Source organism: Rhinopithecus roxellana, chromosome 2 (genome assembly GCF_007565055.1).
Source record: "Rhinopithecus roxellana isolate Shanxi Qingling chromosome 2, ASM756505v1, whole genome shotgun sequence".
Lineage (NCBI taxonomy): Eukaryota > Metazoa > Chordata > Mammalia > Primates > Cercopithecidae > Rhinopithecus > Rhinopithecus roxellana.
The window spans coordinates 34,700,265-34,722,077 of record NC_044550.1 but is presented as its reverse complement, the minus strand read 5'-3'; the positions used below and the strand labels follow the sequence as shown (position 1 = coordinate 34,722,077).

Sequence of the window (21,813 nt, the reverse complement as noted above, 5' to 3'; positions counted from 1 at the left end):
GCATTTTGGGAGGCCGAGGCGGGCGGATCACAAGGTCAGGAGATCAAGACCACGGTGAAACCCCGTCTCTACTAAAAATACAAAAGATTAGCCGGGCGCGGTGGCGGACGCCTGTAGTCCCAGCTACTCGGGAGGCTGAGGCAGGAGAATGGCGTGAACCCAGGAGGCGGAGCTTGCAGTGAGCTGAGATCTGACCACTGCACTGCATCCTGGGCAACAGAGCGAGACTCCATCTCAAAAAAAAAAAAAAAAAAAAAAAAAAGCCAGCATATATAATACTGCTGAAAGACTAGGAAAAAAAAAAAAGTATTCAGCCTGGCATGGTAGCTCACGCCTGTACTCCCAGCACGTTGGGAGGCCAAGGTGGGAGGATCACCTGAGGTCAGGAGTTCAAGACCAGCCTGGCCAACATGGTGAAACCCTGTGTCTTCCAAAAATGCAAAAAAATTAGCAGGGCTTGGTGGAGAGCGCCTGTAATCCTAGCTACTCAGGAGGCTGAGGCGGGAGAATCGCTTGACCCTGGGAGGTGGAGGTTGCAGTGAGCCGAGATGGCATCACTGCCCTCCAGCCTGGGTGACAGAGCAAGACTCTGTCTCAAAAAAAAAAAAAAAAACTATTCACGCAGCTTAAGTTTCTATTAATATACAAACACCTAAATGGCAATTTGTTAGTCCCAATCCTATCTCCAAATTAATACTTTCACTAAAAGTTTTTTCCAGAATGAATAGAAATAGGGGCCGAGAGCAGTGGTTCACACCCATAATTCCAGCACTTTGGGAGGCCAAGGCAGGCAGATCACTTGAGGTCAGGAGTTTGAGACCAGCCTGGCCAACAAGGTGAAACCCTGTCTCTATTAAAAATTTTAAAATTAGCTGGACGTGGTGGTGGTGGGGTGCTGTAGTCTCACCTGCTTGGGAGGGTGAGGTGGGAGAATTGCTTGAACCCAGGAGGCAGAGGTTGCAGTGAGATTGTGCCACTGCACTCCAGCCTGGGTGACAGAGTGAGACACTGTCAAAAAAAAAAAAAAAAAAAGAGAGAGAGAAAGAAAAACAGAGAGAGAGAAGAAAGAAAGAAGAAGAAAGAAAGAAGGAAAGAAAGAAAGAAGAAAAAGAGAAAGAGAAAGAAAGAAAGGAAAGAAAGAAAGAAAGAAAGAAAGAAAGAAAGAAAGAAAGAAAGAAAGAAAGAAAGAAAGAAAGAAAGAAGGGAAGAAAGAAGGGAAGAAAGAAAGAAAGAGGGCAATTTATACTATGATTGAGAACTATAGAACACAGCAACTTAAATATGGAGAACTTCAATTTACCCTTGAAGATAAAAGGGGTAGTGCAAGGTAAGAATTCTTTCAAACGATAATGTGTGCAATCAAGTCAAATTGTGTTGCCTCCTTCCCTGACTGTCTCAGTCTTCTTACCATCCTTCTCCCCCAAAAGCCTGCTATGTTTTAAATTCTTTCCCCATAGCTTAACACAATATATAAAATAACAAGGTATCATGTATTTCAAATAGGCTTTCCTTTTTAGAACAGTTTTTAGGTTCCTTCTTTTGATCTGATATTAGCAATTTGTGTCCTTTAGGTTCCAAGCAAAACTGAGTAGAAGGTACAGAGATTTCCCAAATGTCCCCTGCCCCCACATACGCATAGTCTCCTCTGTTATCAACACCATCCACCAGAGTAGTGTATTTACAACTGGTGAACCTACATTGACATATCATTATCACTGAAGTTCATAGCTTACATTATGGTTCACTCTTGGTGTACATTCTATGGATTTTGACAAATGTATAATGATATGTATCCACCATTATATCATACAGAGTATTTTCACTCTAAAAATCCTCTGTGCTCCACCTGTTCACCCTACCTCCCCTCAACTCCTAGAAACCATTGATGTTTTTACTGTCTCCATAGTGTTGCCTTTTCTGGAATGTCATATAGTGGGAATCATAGTATGTAGCATTTTCAAATGGGCTTCTTTCTGTTAGTAATATGCATTTAAGTTTCTTCCATGGGTTTTTATAGCTTGATAGTTAATTTCTTTCCAGCGCTGAATAAAATTCTATTGTATAGATGTATCACAATTTATTTATCCATTCACCTACGAATTACATCTTGGTTGCTTCCGAGTTTTGATACTTATGAGTAAAGCTACTGTAAACATCTATGTGCAGGTGTTTGTAGCGGTAAGTTTTCAATTCCTTTGAGTAAATACATAAGGAGCCCAGTGATGACTGAGTGTAAGCAATACTTTTTACTTATGTGGTCTTGGATAAATCACTTCACTTTTCTAAGCTTCAGTTTCCTCTTCTGCAAATTGCGATAAAAATAGCGCCTCCTAGAGTTCCCTTGAAGATAAAAGACGTAAGGTATTCAAGCACTTACTTCAATACCTGATAACCCAATACATGGTAACTTTTTATTATCTTCTACATCCTTCCGCACACAACTGCTCATAATTCCCTCATACGAGCAGGGCTTTATTCTTTTAGCCTCGATGATTTGTTGTGCTTTTCCAAATGCCTAGAATGCCCTTCCAGGTTACCGTCTCCCTGAGCCTTTAGTTGGAATCCTCATACTAGAGGGTCAACACGTTTAGAAGAGGAATTACTGAAATAGTTGAGTTCCAAACAGTAGCTCTGGCATTTACTGTCTGTGTAAATTTGCCGAAGTTACCCAACGTCTCTGTATCTCAATTTCCTCACCTATAAAATGGGGATAATAGTGTCTACCTCATAGAGTTGTTGTCGGAGACACTTCAATGGCAAAAACCGCGATTACTTTTGCACCAACCTAATAAATCCGCTCATATTCCTAAAGACGTTAGAACAGTGCCTGGTACAAAGTAAATGCCCGATCAATGTTACTGAGTATTATTAATGTTAGGTGACCGCCACCTATGCCGCGCAGTGAGTTCCTTAGGTGTGGGGACAGTCTAATCTCCGAATCCACACTGCCTAGAACAAAATAAGCATTGCAGTACATTTGAGAAAGTAAAGGTGTAGTGGAAACCGAGGGCGAAATGAGGACGTAGGGAGAAAAGGGTGGAGAAGCTTAGCGACCCGTGAGGGAGCAGAGCTGGGGCGAGTGTGTAACAGGGATGGAGCCCGGCGGCAGCAGGGCGCGGCTTCCCTTTCCCGGGGCCTGGGGCCGCAATCAGGTGGAGTCGAGAGGCCGGAGGAGGGGCAGGAGGAAGGGGTGCGGTCGCGATCCAGGCCCGGAGCCAGCGAGGAGCATCAGCGCCCGGGGCGAACACCTTCGCTCGCAGTTCACCCGCACACCAGTTTCCAGCCGCCGCCTTTCGGGGTAAGTTTCGCCCCCCGGCGCGTTCCAGCGAGCCTCGCCCACCGCAGCCGGCTGCCGGGTGGCTTGGGGAGGTCGCGGCGCCTCGTCGGGTTCCCCCGAGAGTGCTGCTCGACCCCGGGCAGGGCTGGCAGCTGGCGCCCGCGCCCGGCCCCAACCCAGCTCCGCGGTACGGAGCTGGAGGGATCTCAGTGCCGCATTTCAGAGTCGAGGAGACTGGGGCCCAGGGGAGGAAAAGTGCCGTGCCATGGGAGGTTCACCCAGGTCTTGGTGGGGCCCAAGCTGATACTTAGCTGTCTTCGCTCCCTGAAAGCTTCACTTATTGCAGCTAGCAGCGTAGGGGATCCACTTAGCCATCTCGGCCTCCCCAGTCCTAAAGGTCTAGGGGACAGAAAAACGCTGGGAGTCGTAAGGTTCCTCGGGTCCCCGGCATCGCAGACGGGGCTGGCTCAGAGGTCTGCTCTGTGGACTTGGAATCGCACCCACCCTGTGAGCATCTTCACCCCTTCACATAAGCAATTTATTTTATTTTACTTATTGTTTTAGGAGGTAGAAAAAAGTGGATTTGCATATTGAGGGTTGGAAGTTCAAGAATTTTGCTTTTTCCTGAAAAGACTCACCGTTTTCTTTGAAACAGAATCCTATTCACTAGACATGAATCACTCCCTTGGCATTTCAGTCCCCAGGTGGGAGGTTTGGATACTTGATTGCAGATGACCATATACAGGAAACTATGCAGGTGCTGGGAGGTTCTGGGTCGCTGGAGGCCCATCCGGCTACTGATAAGAAATTGTATAGCCAGGGCCGAATTCTTTCCAAGCATTTGTGTTCAGCACTGACAGCAAGACTCTGCCCTCTGGGAAAGATACATTTGCTATGTTCATCAACATCATTTTTTAAAATGTAACTAATGTTTTACGTAAATTGTAATATTTACATAATTTTTGTTTTATTGTAAATAATGTTTTAAAATTAAAACATTATTGCATAAGGATATCACCTTTGGTTTTCACGAAGACAGAAAACTTCAGACTGACCAGAAAGGGAATTTTTCAATGTAAAGAAAACCAGAATCTTGTTCCCAGAACTATGTGGTTGTGTAGAGAAACCTGTTTAGAAATAACCATAGAGGAGGAAGTAAAAGGAAATGATGTAATCCCTTTCAGGAAAGGATATGTTGAAATTCTGTTTAAGTCATTTGGCTTTCGCTGTGGAGTAATTCTTTACATCTTAAAAATTAAATGATAGATTAGTAAAAATTCTTAATAATTTTCCAATTCTACTGGATCAACGCATATTGAGGGTCAGGTTTGGTCAGGTGTAGGCCAGGCAGTGGGATAAGGCAGAAGCATCGGGGTTAGGTTCATACATTTAGAGTCTAGCTGCCTCCATGCAGTAGGGGTCCACTCACTAGCTGTGTGACTGTGGGACGTTACCATACCTCTCTGGCCCCAGCTTCTTCATATGCAGAATGGAGATGTAATACCTAACTCGCTGGATGATTGTGTGGCTTGTATTAAATCATTCATTTAATCGATACTTTTTTTTTTCTTTCTTTCTTTTAATATCTACTGTGCCCCAGTGCACACAGATAAGAAGAATCCCCAGCCTTGTGAAACTGACCTCGTTCAATGCTGGCAACACCCCCTTCTTCACTTTTTAAAGATAAGGAAATTGAGGCCCAAAGAAATTGTGTTTAGCTTTAAGAGGCAAAACGAGAACTAATAATACCTTGTTTTCACTGTATAGGATGATTTCACTTCTGAGTTTTAGACTTCATAATAGTTTATCTGACTGTAACCCCTCATAAGTCAAAGAGCATCTATTTAGAGAGATACCGTGTTTGGGAGGCCGAGACGGGCGGATCACGAGGTCAGGAGATCGAGACCATCCTGGCTAATACGGTGAAACCCTGTCTCTGCTTAAAAATACAAAAAACTAGCCGGGCGACGAGACGGGCGCCTGTAGTCCCAGCTACTCGGGAGGCTGAGGCAGGAGAATGGCGTAAACCCGGGAGGCGGAGCTTGCAGTGAGCTGAGATCCGGCCACTGCACTCCACCCTGGGTGGCAGAGCAAGACTCCGTCTCAAAAAAAAAAAAAAAAAAAAAAAAAAAAAGAGAGATACCGTGTTTGACTCTAACTAGAGAGTCAACTGCCCTAGGCTACAGGGAGCCTGAAAAAACCAGGGCAACGTATTTTCAGAGACTAATAGTGTAATTTCCCACTGAACTTTGCTCTGGGGTGTCAGGGAATTTTTAGAATATGTTGTTCCCAGGAAGGGTGGGAGCAACTTGCATTTCTAAATCAACCCTGGAGATATGCCAGCTTGTTTGAATAATATCTATTTCAGAAAAATGTGTCTAGCTTCCCAATCAAAGAACTGTCCCTTTCACCTCTGCACCCCACCAAGGACTGGACCACCTCCTCAAAGAGCAGACGTGTCTTTAGAACAGACTGTAGGCTTGGAGCCTTGTAAAATGTACATGGAGGTTTCACAATCAAGCACACGGAATCCAGTTGAAGGCAGCTAAACTTTGTGTTGATTTGGTGAGGAGAAACAAAATCCTATGTTTTTGTTGTTACTGATCCCCGTAGTGGTAGCCTGTCAGTAATCAGCATAGTTCTGCTGGACTTTAAATAAGTCAAACACTGGCTTTTCAGGAAGTATATTTGTAAGCATCTTAAGTACAAAGATTTTTTTCTGTCTCTTGTCTTGAAGTCCTCACAGGTCTAGCACAGTCCCTTGCATATGGTAGATGCTCAGTAAATGTTTGTTTAGCAAATGGGATATCCAATGTCAGATATATCCTCTTCCTGAGAAGGTTTTCTGTGAATGTTGACATCTGCTTTCTGGATTCAAGATTGAGGGTTGGACTGAGATTATTGTGTTCTAAATCACATATTGATACCATTTACTAATCTTTTTTTCTTTTAATAGATTAGTGTGATCTCAGCTCAAGGCAAAGGTGGGATATCATGGCATCTATCTGGGTAAGTAAAAATTAAGCCTTCACAACACAGTAACATATATGAGTCAAACCAAAACACAGAAAGTCAAGATAGCAAGAAAAATTTTGTGAAAGTTGTTAAGTTTATCTGGCAAAATTAACATTCCAGAAAAGCCAGAGGATGTCAAAAATAATAAAATATTTTTTAAGATGCATTGTAAAGTTACATAGTTAAAATAATTTATGATGACACCAAGCAGAAAGGTCAAAATCTGATAATAAATTTAGTATATAATTTGGGAATTTATTATATGAAAAAGATGACATATTGGAGAAGAAGAGATGGGTTATTCAATAAATGTTAGGAAAACTTCTAGCTGTTTGGGTAAAAAGTAAATCTGTATTCCTTTTTCTGCCTTACAATAAAATAAATTCCATGTGGATAAAATACAGAAATGAAGAAAATGAAATATGAATGGGCTGGGTGTGGTGGCTTACACCTGTAATGCTAGCACTTTGGGAGGCCTAAGTGGGTGGATCACCTAAAGCCAGGAGTTCGAGACCAGCCTGGCCAACATGGTGAAACCCTGTCTCTACTAGAAATACCAGCATAGCCCGGTGTGATGGCACATGCCTGTAATCCCAGCTACTCAGGAGGCTGAGGCAGGAGAATCCCCTGAACCTGGAAGGTGGAGGTTGCAGTGAGCTGAGATCACACCACTGCACTCCAGCCTGGGAAACAGAGTGAGAATCCATCTCAAAAAAAAAAAGAAAAAGAAATATGAATGGATTGAAGAATAATCTTGGAGTGGGGAAGGCACTTACAACTGTGACACAAAACCAAAGGCCTAAAAGAAAAATATTGATCTATTTTAACTACATACAAGTTTATAATTATGACAGCCAACAATCCCATTGGTAGAGGCAGAAGACAGCTCACAGGGCAAAAATATTTGCAGCACATTAGGCAAAAGACTTTTTCCTTAACATGCAAATAACTTGAATAAATCAGTTAAAAAAATGAACTTGACAGAAAAAATTGTAAGGGACATAAACAGGACATAAAAATAATTATAAGTGTCCAATAACATCAAAAGGTGCGACAAGATCAGACATGGTGGCTCACACCTATAATCCCAGCATTTTGGGAGGCCAAGGTGGGAGGATCATTTGAGCCCAGAAGTTCAAGACCAGCATGGGTAATATGGCAAGACCCAGTCTCTTAAAAAACAAAATAAAACAAAACAAAACCTAAAAATCAGCTGAACGTGGTAGGGCATACCCATGGTCCTAGCTACTCAGGAGGCTCAGGTGGGAGGATCGTTTAAGCCCAAGAGGTGGAGGCTGCAGTGAGCCATGTTCATGCCACTGTATTCCAGCTTGGGTGACAGAGTGAGACCGTATCTATTTTTTTTTAATCCTGCATCTCACTCAGAATTGAAGAAACAAAAATATCATGATGAGAAACCCTTTTCTACCTAAAAGATTGGTGAAGGTTAAAAAAAAAAAAAGTAATGTAGAGGATGTGGGCAAGGTGATATTTTTATTATCTGTTCATAGGGGAGTAAATTTGGTACACTTTTGGATGGTATTTTGACAATATCTATCAGTCCTTGAATGCACACGTCCTTTAAACCCAGTAATTCCACTTGTGGGTATGTATCTTATAGATAAACTTGCATAAGGTTGAAAAAATAGGGGCCCAGCTACATTTGTTTGTATTAATGAAAACATGTAGACAGCATAAATGTCCATCGATAGGGTAGGAATAAGCAAATTACTCATTTATAACTTATAGGCATTTTTATGTGATCATTAAAACGAATGTGCAAAAAGTGGATCAGTTGTATGTGAACTGACATTTTAAAAAGTCCCAAGATATAACAATTTTAAAAATTGCCAGGTGCGGTGGCTCACACCTGTAAGCCCAGCACTTTGGGAGGCCAAGGCGGGTGGATCATGAGGTCAGGAGATTGAGACCATCCTGGCTTTAGTAGAGACGGGTGAAACCCCGTCTCTACTAAATATATATATTAAAAAAAAAAAACATTAGCCGGGCACAGTGGCGGGCGCCTGTAGTCCCAGGTACTCGGGAGGCTGAGGCAGGAGAATGGCGTGAACCCGGGAGGTGGAGCTTGCAGTGAGCGGAGATAGCGCCACTGCAGTCTGGCCTGGGCGAAAGAGTGAGACTTCCGTCTAAAAAAATAAAAAGTAAAAAAACAACTTAGCGAATAATATGCACAGAGGGGTTCTGTTTAAAAGAAAGAACAAAGAAAATACAAAATATACAGAAAGACTATTACATGAAAACTCTGTGGAAAGGTAGAATAGTGAGAAAGAGCACTTTTACTTTTCAATATATCACCTTTTGTACTGTTTGAATTTTTTTTAATCATGAGCATACATTATATTTTATAAGTAAGGGACAGTGCAAGTTTAAAGAAAAGCCTGTGTAGAGATGTGACCATCCCTTGGCCTGGGCAGTATGGATGGAAGGTGTGCTGTTGGAAGGCTTTGTTTGACCCAAATTACTCCCTTCCCACTGGCTAGGCTAATCTCTCATCTTTCATCTGAAATCCCTGCTGCTTTTATGAACATCTCATAGAGTGAGGTGAACATCTCTCCAAAATGCTGGTGTTAAAAAAAAAAAGTCTCCTGTAATCCCAGCACTTTGGGAGGTCGAGACGGGTGGATCACGAGGTCAGGAGATCGAGACCATCCTGGCTAACACCGTGAAACCCCGTCTCTACTAAAAAATACAAAAAACTAGCCGGGCGAGGTGGCGGGCGCCTATAGTCCCAGCTACTCGGGAGGCTGAGGCAGGAGAATGGCGTAAACCCGGAAGGCAGAGCTTGCCGTGAGCTGAGATCCGGCCACTGCACTCCAGCCTGGGCGATAGAGCGAGATTCCGTCTCAAAAAAAAAAAAAAAAAGTCTCCCTCTGGCCCTTGCCCATGAGTAAACTGACATGAAATTAGTTGAGCAGGCTCTCCCGCTGACACCTTCAAAGGCGTGGCACGTTTCTGAAGGGCTAGGAGAGACCCAGGTGAGTGTGATCAAGGGTGTATTCATTTCCTATTGCAGCTGTGACAAATTGCCATAAATTTAGCAATGTAAAACAACACCTATTTATTATCTCACAGTTCTGTATGTTAGAAGCCTGAAATGGGTCTCACAGCACTAAAATGAAGGCGTTGTTGGGACTGTGTGCCTTTCTGGAGGACTTTGGGAAGAATCCTCTTCCAAGCCCGTTTAGGTTGTTGGTAGAATTTAGTTCCTTGTAGTTGTAGAATTGAGTCCTTAGTCCTTGCTGGCTGCCAGCAGAAGCTGTCTTTGGCTCCTGCAGGCCTCTGCCTGTCGTTGTACATGGCCCCTACATCTCAGAACCAGCAATAATGCATCAAATCTTTCTTATGCTTGGAATCTCTTTTCAGCCTTTCTCTTCTCCTTCCAGCTGAATATATTTCTCTGCTTTTAAGGGCGCGTGTGATTAAATTGGGCCCACCTGGATAACGCGGGCTAATCCCTGTGTTTTAAGGTCTGGAACCTTAATTACATTTGCAAAGTCCCTTTCATCATGAAACACAATACATTGACAATTTCCATGGATTATGGTGTATACATTTTAGGAGGCTGTTGTTCTGCCTACTACAGGGGCTAGGAGTATGGCTACATCAGGGATGGTAGCGTTTGGCATCAGATAGCAGGAAAGAGGTGGGGAGGGGTCACAAAGGGGAGGCTAACCTGAGCCTGGAGAGCAAACCCTCACATAGAGAAAGAGTCCCTAGCCAGAGAAGGGCTCCTGCTGTCCCTGGGTTTTTGTTTTGTTTTGTTTTCCTATTTACCTCCTCTCCCTCTATTAAAGAACTAATATATGTGAGTGAGATCTCAGAGAGCAACGATTAAGAACAACTCAGAACCGCTATGGAAAACAAGATAGCGATTCTCAAAAAAATTTAAAACTAGAACTACCACATGCTCCAGCAATCCCATTTCTGGATATATATCCAAAGGAAATGAAAGCAGGATCTTAAAGAAAGATATCTGTACACCCATGTTCACTGCAGTACTTTTTACAATAGCCAAGAGGTGGAAACAGTCCAGTTTCCATGGACAAGAGTGAATAAACAAAATGCGGTACGTACACACAATGGAATATTATTCAGTCTTTTAAAAACACATGTTGTGTGACAGGAAGAAACCCCTGTCACATGCTACTATATGGACGAGCCTTGAGCCCATTATGTTAAGTGAAATAAGTCAGTCCCAAAGAGACAAAATGCTGTATGATTCCATTGATACGAGGTATCCAAAGCAGTCAAATTCATAGGAACAGAAGGCAGACTGGTCATTAGGAATGAATAAGGAAAGATAAAAAGAGGAGTTGTTTAATACGTAGAGTTTCAGTTCTGAAAGATGAAAAAGTTCTGAAGATGTTTCAAAACAATGTGAATATTCTAACCACTACTGAACCTTACACTTAGAAATGGTTAAGATGGTAAAAACCTTCAGATTTCCAATTGTAAATATTCTTATCACAAAGTTTTATGTGTTCTTTTTTTCTCTCTACCACACTTAAAAGCACATACACACTCAAACATAAATAAGCAATCAAGTCCTTGCATTTCTACAAAACTGTATACGTGGTTATGTGTATGATTAGTTTATGACAGTGGTATGATCAAGGGAGAAGTCATTAGTTGCAATTTCAGTGTATTACCATTGAAGATGAAAGAATGGCTGGTTTCTTAGGTCTTTTATATTCTATCCAGGGGTGTTGCAACCCTACCATTGTTTCAGATGAATCAACAGTCTGTGTTGCATTAGCATTTGCTTGCAAATTTTGAAATCTACCACTTCACCCTTGATGAAAGGGTCCGATATCTTATTGGTCTGTACTCCTTGGACTCAGGGTCCCTTGTCATATGTTGCCTGTAGGTCCATAGCAAGCACTCAGGAAGCCCACCAATTAGAATGTCTTAGAACATTAGCCGGGCGAGGTGGCGGGCGCCTGTAGTCCCAGCTACTCGGAAGGCTGAGGCAGGAGAATGGCGTGAACCCGGGAGGCGGAGCTTGCAGTGAGCTGAGATCCGGCCACAGCACTCCAGCCTGGGCGGCAGAGCGAGACTCCGCCTCAAAAAAAAAAAAAAAAAGAACATGACATTTTATTAAGCTACCACAGTAGTATTTTTTCTGTGTAATTTCTGTACAATGCTGGCTTTCTTATGTAAATACTCTGAGCTCTTTCCTCCTTGATCAGTTCCTAACTTACATTTACAGAATAATAATAAATGTAATTCCTATTTGTTTGAACTTTCAAATTAGAATTTTTATTACGGTACTAGAGTCTGTCTTTTTTTCTTTCTTTCTTTCTTTCTTTCTTTCTTTCTTTCTTTCTTTCTTTCTTTCTTTCTTTCTTTCTTTCTTTCTTTCTTTCTTTCTTTTTCTTTCTTTCTTCTTTTTTTTTTTTTGACAGAGCTTTACTCTGCTTTTTTGACAGAGCTTTACTCTGTCATTCAGGCTGGAGTGCAGTGGCGCAATCACGGCTTGCTGCAGCCTCAACCTCCTGGGCTCAAGCGATCCTACTGCCTCAGTCGCCTGAGTAGCTGGAACCACAGGCATGCCCCAGCATGCCCAGCTAATTTTTAAATTTTTTTGTAGAGATGGGCTCACTGTGTTGCGCAGGCTGGTCTTGAACTCTGGAGCTCAACTGATCCACCCACATTGGCTTTCAAAAGTACTGGGATGGCCGGGCGCGGTGGCTCGAGCCTGTAATCCCAGCACTTTGGGAGGCCGAGACAGGCGGATCACAAGGTCAGGAGATCGAGACCATCCTGGGTAACACGGTGAAACCCCGTCTCTACTAAAAAAATACAAAAAACTAGCCGGGCGAGGTGGCGGGCGTCTGTAGTCCCAGCTACTCCGGAGGCTGAGGCAGGAGAATGGCGTGAACCCGGGAGGCGGAGCTTGCAGTGAGCTGTGATCCGACCACTGCACTCCAGTCTGGGCCACAGAGCCAGACTCCGTCTCAAAAAAAAAAAAAAAAAAAAAAAAAGTGCTGGGATTACTGGTATGAGCCACCACACCCAGTGGTGCTAGAATTTTTTAAAATTAACTCACAATCATTGTAATCACCATGAATTGTTATTAACATCCTAACTTGGTATCTATTCTCCTTTCACCACTCCAAACTCCAGTTTACAAAATGAGGAAGGGGAATATAGAGGCACTCTGCAACCAAGGGATAAGAGAAGTTTTATGAAAACATATTACCTAAATACAATGCCTACTAACTGTTTTGAAGTTCATCCAAAACAGTTAAACAATTAAAGCAGCAAGTACCTAGTTGGACAGGCTCTGCTGGGAGCAAAATGAAGCCAGTCTAACCACAGTCTTAACTCTCCCTTTCAGAACTCCCTAATCGTTTAAAAGGTAGGCTCTTGAGCAAATTGCTTAGTCCTTCTCTACTTCAGTTTCCTCATCTATAAAACAGGTATGGTAATAGTGCCTATCTCATCTAGGGTTTGTAAGCATTAAGCCAGTTCATGTAAAATGTATTAGCAGTGCCTGGCATGGAGTGAGCACTCAATAAATGTTAGTTTTAATCAGCATGATTTCAATATATTAATTTTATTCTAAAATGTATTTTTTGCCAAATAATATCGCTGCAACTGTTTTTGTAGAGGGGCTTCTGCCTATTTCCTGGGCCTGATTTTATTACACATGAGTAGCCCCCTCTCCCCATTGGAATGGTTCTTTCAGCCATCTAAAAGAAATGCCATATCCTCAATCAAATTCCTTCTGACCACTCTTATTTTCAATATTTTATAATATTTTAAACACATATATATTTCTAAAGACATAAAAATCCTCCCTTTCTACTCCTAGTGGGCATACTGGAATACATTTCTGACACTGACTACCCAACGTTAGCGTCAGATTCCACAGCATTAAGGGCTTAGTCCTCCGCAAAACTGCCCTCACTTCAGATATCAGTTCAAGTCTCAGGAATCACCTGCACTCTGGCCAACTGGCTATAAATTTGGGGGTTTCCATGACCCTCCGAAATTAAAGAATTCCCTAGAATGATTCACAGAACTCACTGAAAGTGCTATCCTTATGAATGCAAGTTTATTATGTGGGATACACATGGGCAAGCTCTGGAAGGGTCCTGGACCCAGAGACTCCATGGCCTGTCCCTGTGGCATCAGGGCACCTCACCCTCCCTTTGTGTCAGTGTGTTCAATAGCCAGGAAGCTCCTCTGAGCCTCAGTGTCCAGAATTGTAATTGGAGTTCCGTTATGTAGGCACAATTGGTTGATGAAATTGTTTGCTACATGATTGAACTCAATCTCCAGCCCCTCTTTCATCCTCAGAGGTCCGACTGACCAGAGTTGCAACCCTGTGATCACAGGGCTAATTTTTCTGGAGACCAGCCATCATTCTAAGGCTATCTAAGAGTATGCCATGAGTCACCCCAATTGCATCACAAAGTCACTGCTATCACTCAGGAAATTCCAAGGGTTTTTGAAGCTCTGTGCCAAGAACCAGTGCAAAGACCAGATACATTCCGAATTGTACTACACATATATAACTCACATTAAGGCACACAGTTTCCAATATGTATTATTTTATTTTTGACTAACGTTATATTAAAAACAAGGTTATATTAGTTCCAATGACACTGGCTATTTATGTTGATCAGAAGCTCTGATTGTTAGACATATTTTTCATATATGGGAAAAATGGGAAAATGAATTAATGTTTGGTAATAAATATAGATTGGCAAGACAGAATAATTTAAAACATGGGATCCATATAGAAGATATTGAAAAAGGGATCCGTGGTGGTAGAAGTGTGGGGGGAAGGCTACCAGGACGGACCCTTGCAGATGACTACTCCATGATCATGTGTTCATGGTGAGAGTTAGAAGGCACAGCCTCCCTTCCCTACCAAACTCTTCCACTCTGGAGGGAGCAAGATTGGTGCAGTTTGACACATGAGGACACAGTTGTCTCATTTCCACTGTTAACGCAGAGGAATGGCAGTGGTGGTAGGGCTGTTAGGAAAGGTGCAATGTGCTAACATGAGAGAGAATTTTGGGAAGATAATGCCTTTCAAATTCTGTCCCATGGAAGATACCAGCTCTGGACATTTGGATGCTGCTATTCCTGGGTTCAAAGAGTTTGCGAGTGTCCTGTCCAGTTTCATACTTCTTGCTTTGACACAGACGTCCCATTAGACCTTTCTTTCGTGGTGTAGTTGCTCTTCTTTGCTATGCAAATTTAAAACATGTGTGAGGAGAAACCTGTGTTCATGCATGTGAATGTGCTGAACTCCTCCTCTGGTCTCCCTCCCATCTACCACATCCGGGAATGGAAGATCAAGATGGTGACTATTTTCACTGAAAGTCTTTTCACTTCCCAAGCAGAACAGGCATCTTCCCTGATTAGGTGCTGTTCCACTCTGCTGTGTGTTTTAAACCTATGTTCCCTGAAACTGCTTTAGGTAAATATTGACATTCAAACAGGTACACAAATGGTCTATTGCAGAAAGTTGATTTAAAACAGGTTAGACCTGGATTTCAAATCAAAACATTTAAGCTTTGTTTAATGTTTCCAAAGCCTGGAAAATGTCTCATCTGAGTGAGAGCAGAGAGGCTTCCTAGGAATGAGTGGAATGAACACTAAAAAGCTGTTCTTTGCCATTCTCTGACGTTAGCCCAACTGTGAAGGAGGGAGGGTCCCTCTTTTATATTTAATCATGATAAAGTGATAGTATGCAAAGCTAATGTTTAGCCATTGGAAGAGCCTGGTAAATCAGAGGTAAAGAGGAAAATAAAGCATTTTAGATCAGACAGCAAGGAATGTAAAGTGGAGAAGGTACGATTTGTTCTCTTCAAAGTCTATTTTTTTGGTGGATGTAAAGCAGTTAGATAAAAAAGAAGTATATAGAGTACTGAGCAATAAAGTGAATACACAGGTCTCACATGAATTATAAGAGAATAAATCAAAACAGGAGAAAATTCTCATCTATCCCTTCATTATCAGATCTTTGCTTCTTTCATTTGTAACTCTTTGTGTTTTATTCAGTACCTCATGTAGGTTCTGGAGGCATGTATCAATAGGAGTAGTGACAGTCCCATGTGAACAGGATTTAAGAAAGGTGAAGACTGCATTTGTAGAATTTTTAACATATGGCATGGAGCTCTGAAATGTCTGACAGTGGCATTTGAGAATTATTGAAAGAAACAGGATGCAGAACAAAAAAGCATTTTTTATTCATTTATTCACTCAACTAATATTTACCACATATCTTTTATGTGCCAGATATTGGCTCTGGCAACACAGTAGAGAAAGAGAAATAAAAAAGCAGAGAGCCTACATTTTATTAGGGGAGACAGACAATAAATGAGAAATAAATGTACAGTATAAAAAGACAGTTTTAAGTGCTCTGGGGAAAAGCAAAGGTGGATAATAAGTATGATGGGGTATGTGATTTTCTGCTCAGATATATGAGTAGAAGTCAACGTGGCATGAGACGGTGAGCTGAGAGAATATCTTGGGAAAGAGCAGCCAGGCAGAGGGAATGACAAGTGTAAGCTCTGAGGCAGATGGGCAAGACACATTTGAATGCAATAGGAAGATTCCCACGAAGCAATAACAGGGGTACAAGATTACAAGAGGATTGCGGGAGGTATTATAGTCCTCTTTTATGATACTTTAATATCCTCCAAAGGCCACAGAGAGTCCCAAAAAGTCTTCACATGGACTGTTCAAGGAGTTTCCATTCTCTAGGTTTACTTTACATTAGGAAGCATTCTTAAATCTGCAGCAACTTCTTGTTAGGATTATCGCTTTTTAAAAAAACTCATAAATAACCCATAAAATAATGCATTTGCCATGATGTCCGGTAGACATCATTGACCTTAACCATTTATGTAAGAAATATTCTGCCCGGAATATTACAAACAGGAGACATCCCTGATCTCAGTCCCTCACAGGTTTCTCACCCTCATAGGAGTGAGGTGGATGGAATAAGCATCCCCAAATTCTGCAAAGCCAGTGCTGTGGTCTAAATGTCTGTGTTGCCCCGCCTCCCCCACCAACCTGCCCCTTATTCATAGGTTGAAATTCTGACCTTCAGGATGATTGTGTTGGGAGATGGGATCTTTGGGAGGTGATTGGATTAGGTGGGGATTATTTTCCTTTTGAAAGAGATTGGAGGGAACTTGGTCACGTCTTCTACAATGTGAGAACACAGCCAGAAGGTACTGTATATGAACCATAAAATGGAACTTCACTAGACACCGAATCTGCTGGCACCTTGATCTTGGATTTTTAGCCTCCAGAATGGTGAGAAATAAATTTTTGTTATTTATAAGACACCCAGTTTATGGCATTTTGTTATATCAGCCTGGAATGCTAAGGCAGACAGCCACCGTTCTCTAGCCAAGGGCCATTTAAGAAGATGTGGATTCTGTACTTCAGTGAGCCAAATTCCCTATATTTCTTCATATACCCAGGGAGATATAAATTCTCTATGTATTCCTGTTGGATTGCAGGACCCTTAGACAGAGGCAGCTCCTGCAGAAGTTAGACATGCACAGGGCCGAGTATGTGGCCAGAATAGCCACATTGGTCTTCAACTCTTTTATTTTTATTTTTATTTATTTATTTTTTTTTGAGACGGAGTCTTGCTCTGTCTCCCAGGCTGGAGTGCAGTGGCCGGATCTCAGCTCACTGCAAGTTCCTCCTCCCGGGTTTACGCCATTCTCTCGCCTCAGCCTCCCAAGTAGCTGGGACTACAGGCGCCCGCCACATCGCCCGGCTAAGTTTTTGTATTTCTTTAGTAGAGACGGGGTTTCACCGTGTTAGCCAGGATGGTCTCGATCTCCTGACCTCGTGATCCGCCCGTCTCGGCCTCCCAAAGTGCTGGGATTACAGGCTTGAGCCACCGCGCCCGGCCAGTCTTCAACTCTTTTGTAACCCTTAGCCAAGAGGAGGATTTGCTCAAGAACTCTTAACTAGGTTAAGCACTTTACTTTGATTATAGAACAAAGAGATAATCCACAAATACTGGTACTAGATGACTCAAGAGAAGATGAATATAATTTTTTTATAATCTGCTTTAAACAAATACATGAAAATTATTCTGAGAAAGATGTTTGTGTTGATAAAGTCTCTGGGGAGGCCCCGTGTTTCCAGCTCATTCCATATAGTTGGGTTTGCTACCTTTGTCGGAGAAACCCTGAGCTCTTGGAGAGACAGGGAGAAATACATAACAGAATCACCAGACACAGTCATGCATTTCATGTCTCTGGTGTACTAGAAAACACTCAGCTTCTGAAATATCTCCCAAATCTCCCAGGATACAATGGGAACTTTGATTTCTAGACTATTGATATGTGAAGGAAGCAACTCATCAGGCAGCCAACTATCTAGTGTAGAGCTTGGAGAAAGTCCACACTGTGAGATGTCATTGTCTTGCTTTCATATTCTTACTTAGCAAACTAATTCACAGTTATGTATTAATCCCCTATCTGGGGACTGAGCACTAGGCTCCCAGCTGGATAAATAGGAGTGGGTGAAACAAATGTCTCTGCCTTTTGGAACTTTATTTAGAGGAGGTGGAGAGATAGATATAAACAGGGAGAGGTATTACTCAATGCTGAGTGCCCTAACAATGGAGAGGTGGCTGAGATGCAGAATAACAGTAGAAGACCTACTCAGATCAAGTGCCAAAGAAGCCCTGTTAGAGAAGATGGCCTTTAAAGAGAGGACTGAAGGTAAAAACCATTCCAGGTAGAGAGAATAACACAAACCAAGGCATTAAGGTGGGAAAGAGTTCATTGTATACCAGCTTGACTTTCAAAGAACTGAAGTGTGGTGAGAACTCCACCTCTCATCTGGAGAGAGTGGCTCCAGATAGAGCCATGATGGGGGTTGGGCCAAACCACGCAGGGCCCTATGGACCAGTGTAAGGAGTTTGGACTCTATTCAGTGTGAAACAGGGGAGTGACAATATCTGACTTAGATCTTTTTTTTTTTTTTTGTCATTGTTGTTGTTGAGACGGAGTCTCACTCTGTTGCCCAGACCAGAGTGCAGAGGCACAATCTCAGCTCACTACAACCTCCGCCTCCTGGGTTCAAGCGATTCTCCTGCCCCAGCCTCCCGAGTAGCTAGGATTACAGGCTCCTGCCACCACGCCTGGCTAAATTTTTGTATTTTTAGTAGAGGCGGAGTTTCATCATTTTGGCCAGGCTGGTCTCGAACTCCTGACCTCAGGTGATCCATCCGCATTGACCTCCCTCCCAAAGTGCAGAGATTATAGGTATGAGCCACCGCACCTGGCCTAACTTAGATCTTTAACAGATCCCTTGGCTGCTATGTGGGAAATGGCTGGAGACGGGCAGTAAGAAGTAGAGAGGGACATGACTCAGATGTTCAAGTACAGGAGAGCGATGATTGTGACTTGGACAAAAGCAGGAGCAAAGAAGCTGGGAAGGAGTGCACATGAGATTATCTTCTTAAAATAGTCTCAGCAGGCCTTGCTGATGGATGGAATTCAGAAGGAAAGGCAGGTGAAGGAATCAAAGGGGACTCCCAGGTTTCTGGTGGCTGATGGTTGGTCCTTTTCCAGGGATGGGGAAGATTGAGGAAACTCAGCAAATTGGGGATGAGCACAGAAACTGGAGCCAGATTGCCTAGGTTCAAATCCTGGCTGTGCCACAAGCTAGCTATGTGACCTCAGCAAGTGTCTTAACCTCTCTGGACCCTCTTTTCTCTTCTATAAAATCAGGGTATTAATTTTATCTGCCTCATAGGGTGGTTTTGAGGATTAAATGATCAGGTATATGTAAAATACGAGTAAATACTATGTGAGTGTCAGATGGGGGAAGAAACAGCTTGGGAGGAAACAGTGAGTTGGTATATGAGATATCAAAACAAATACATGGAGGAGACATTGAATATGCAAGACCAGTGCTCAAAACGGAAGTCTGGGCTAGAGCTATAATGTGGGATTTGTCTGTATACAGAAGAGGGAGTGGAAGAAATAACCCACAGCAGGATTAGAGGGAAAGAAAAGAGAGAGCCACTTTCTACTTTAGAAGTGCCTACTTTATAGAGGTCAGACAAAGGTGAGTGTATCCTGGAGAGGTGGGAAGAAACCTAGGAGGTGAGGCATAGGAGCCAATGGAAGGCAGGCTAGCTGTGAGTGACACACTCTCCAAGGGGTCAAGTCTTTTTATAACTCATGTGTCATGGAAAATACAACATCAATGGCTTGTTTGTTCCTGTCTTCCCTGATTCCTGAATCACATTCATCTTTCTTTTTTTTTTTTTTTTTTTTTTTTTTTTTTTTTTTTTTTTTTTTTTTTTTTTTTTTTTGAGACGGAGTCTCGCTCTGTCACCCAGGCTGGAGTGCAGTGGCCGGATCTCAGCTCACTGCAAGCTCCGCCTCCCGGGTCCACGCCATTCTCCTGCCTCAGCCTCCCGAGTAGCTGGGACTACAGGCGCCGCCATCTCGCCCGGCTAATTTTTTGTGTTTTTTAAGTGGAGACGGGGTTTCACTGTGTTAGCCAGGATGGTCTCGACCTCCTGACCTTGTGATCCGCCCGCCTCGGCCTCCCAAAGTGCTGGGATTACAGGCTTGAGCCACCGCGCCCGGCCCACATTCATCTTTCTACTCCATCCCACACCCTCCTCTGTTCTCACATTCCAGTCCTCTTGCTCTGGCACTGCCCCAATGATGAAATCACTGTATTTAAAAAAGAAAAGCTGAAATATTCACAATAGCAAAAATATGGAATCAACCTAAGGTTTATCAACAGAGGATTGAATTAAGAAAATGTGGTGGTATACACACACACACACATGCACGCTGTAGAATACTACTCATTAATAAAAAGTATGAAATCATGTCTTTTGCAGGAACATGAATGGAACTGGAGGCCATTATCCTGAGTGAAATGACTCAGAAACAGAAAATCAAATACAACATGTTCTCACTTATAAGTGGGGGCTAAACAATGGGTACACATTGATATAGAGAGTACAATAATAGAGATTGAAGACTTCAAAAGGTGGGAAGGTGGGAGGGGCTAAGAGTTGAAAATTACCTATTGAACACAGTGTTCACTTGTCGGGTGACGGATACACTAATAAAAGCCAAGACTTCACCACTATGCACCATCTGCATGTAAGAAATCTGTACTTGTACCCCCTAAATATGTTTTAAAAATTTAAAAAGGAAAAGCTGAAAAGCATGAATATTTTTTCTTTAAGTGAGCACAAGAACAAATATAAGCATTTCTTCAGACCTTTGGACACATTACGAGCAAAGCCCTGATGTCAGCCTGGCATCCCTCAGGCATCTCAGTGGCTGCCAGTCTTGCTGCTGTGGACGTTCAGCATCGCCTGCTTCTCCTTACTGCCCTGTGGGCTGCAGAATGTGCCTGCAGTAGTGGTGGGAGCCGTCTGTTTGTGCATCATCTTCCATAGGCATAGCGATCATTGCCAGCCAGTGGGACTTCTCCCAGGTGAGGATCCTTTTAGGCGATTAGCACAGTACTTGGCACATAGTGATTAGCAGCAATTGTTCTTAGTATAAACCTAGGATTTGCCCTGTAGGAACTGGTTGGTTACCAGTATTTTCTCTGGCCTTTACCTGCTATATTAGTTTCCTAGGGCTGCAGTAATAAAGTACCACAGGCTGCTGGCTTCGAATGACATAAATGTATTATCTCATAGTTCTGGAGGCTAGAAGTCTAAAATCAAGGTGTGGGCAGGGCCATCCTCCCTCTGAAACCTGTAGGGGAGTCCTTCTTAGCCTCTTCCTGGTTTCTAGTGGTTTACTGGTATAGAGGAGTAACAGTAACCCCCACAGGTTCTTAGTTGGAAAGGACCTTTGTTACAAAAGACAGATTGGACAAGAGAAAACCAAACAGAAGTTTATTAACATGTGTATTTTGAGTATACATGGAGACATCTAGAGAATGAGTAGTTTTCACAGAGGTGGCTTTGAATTTCAGCTTATATAGCATCTTCAACAAAGAACAGTAAATTTTTAGTAACAAGACAACAGAAAGGTATCGGGAGAACCCGCTCCCGATGTTTAACGTGGGTTCTTTTCTATTTCCTAAGTGTCTCAGCTGGGTTGAGAAATAAAGGGAAAGAGCACGAGAGAGACATTTAAAGCTGGGTGTCCGAGGGAGACATCACATGTCGGCAGTATCCGTGATGTTCCCCGAGCCGTAAAACCAGCAAGATTTTATTAGAGATTTTCAAAAGGGGAGGGATTGCACGAATAGGGTGTGGGTCACAGAGATCACATGCTTCACAAGGTAATAAAATATCACAAAGCAAGTGGAGGCAGGGTGAGATCACGGGACCACCGGATGAGGCGAAATTAAAATTGCTAATGAAGTTTCGGGCACACATTGTCATTGATAACATCTTATCAGGAAACAGGGTTTGAGAGCAGAAAACCTGTCTGACCAAAATTTATTAGGTGGGAATTTTCCTCGTCCTAATAAGCCGGAGATTGCTACAGGAGACCGGGGCTTAT

At 42.7% G+C, this 21,813-nt stretch overlaps 1 protein-coding gene across 1 annotated transcript in view; it reads left to right on the top strand.

Annotated features, from left to right (window-relative positions):
- The first annotated feature begins 2,965 nt into the window (after window positions 1-2,965).
- Window positions 2,966-21,813, top strand: part of ANXA3 (annexin A3) — a 100,232-nt gene continuing 81,384 nt past the window's right edge. Inside the window, exons 1-2 of the mRNA XM_010384573.2 lie at window positions 2,966-3,298; window positions 6,234-6,286. Coding sequence (XP_010382875.1) covers window positions 6,272-6,286 — 15 coding nt within the window. The 5' untranslated portion in view covers window positions 2,966-3,298; window positions 6,234-6,271. The remainder of the gene's footprint in view (window positions 3,299-6,233; window positions 6,287-21,813) is intronic.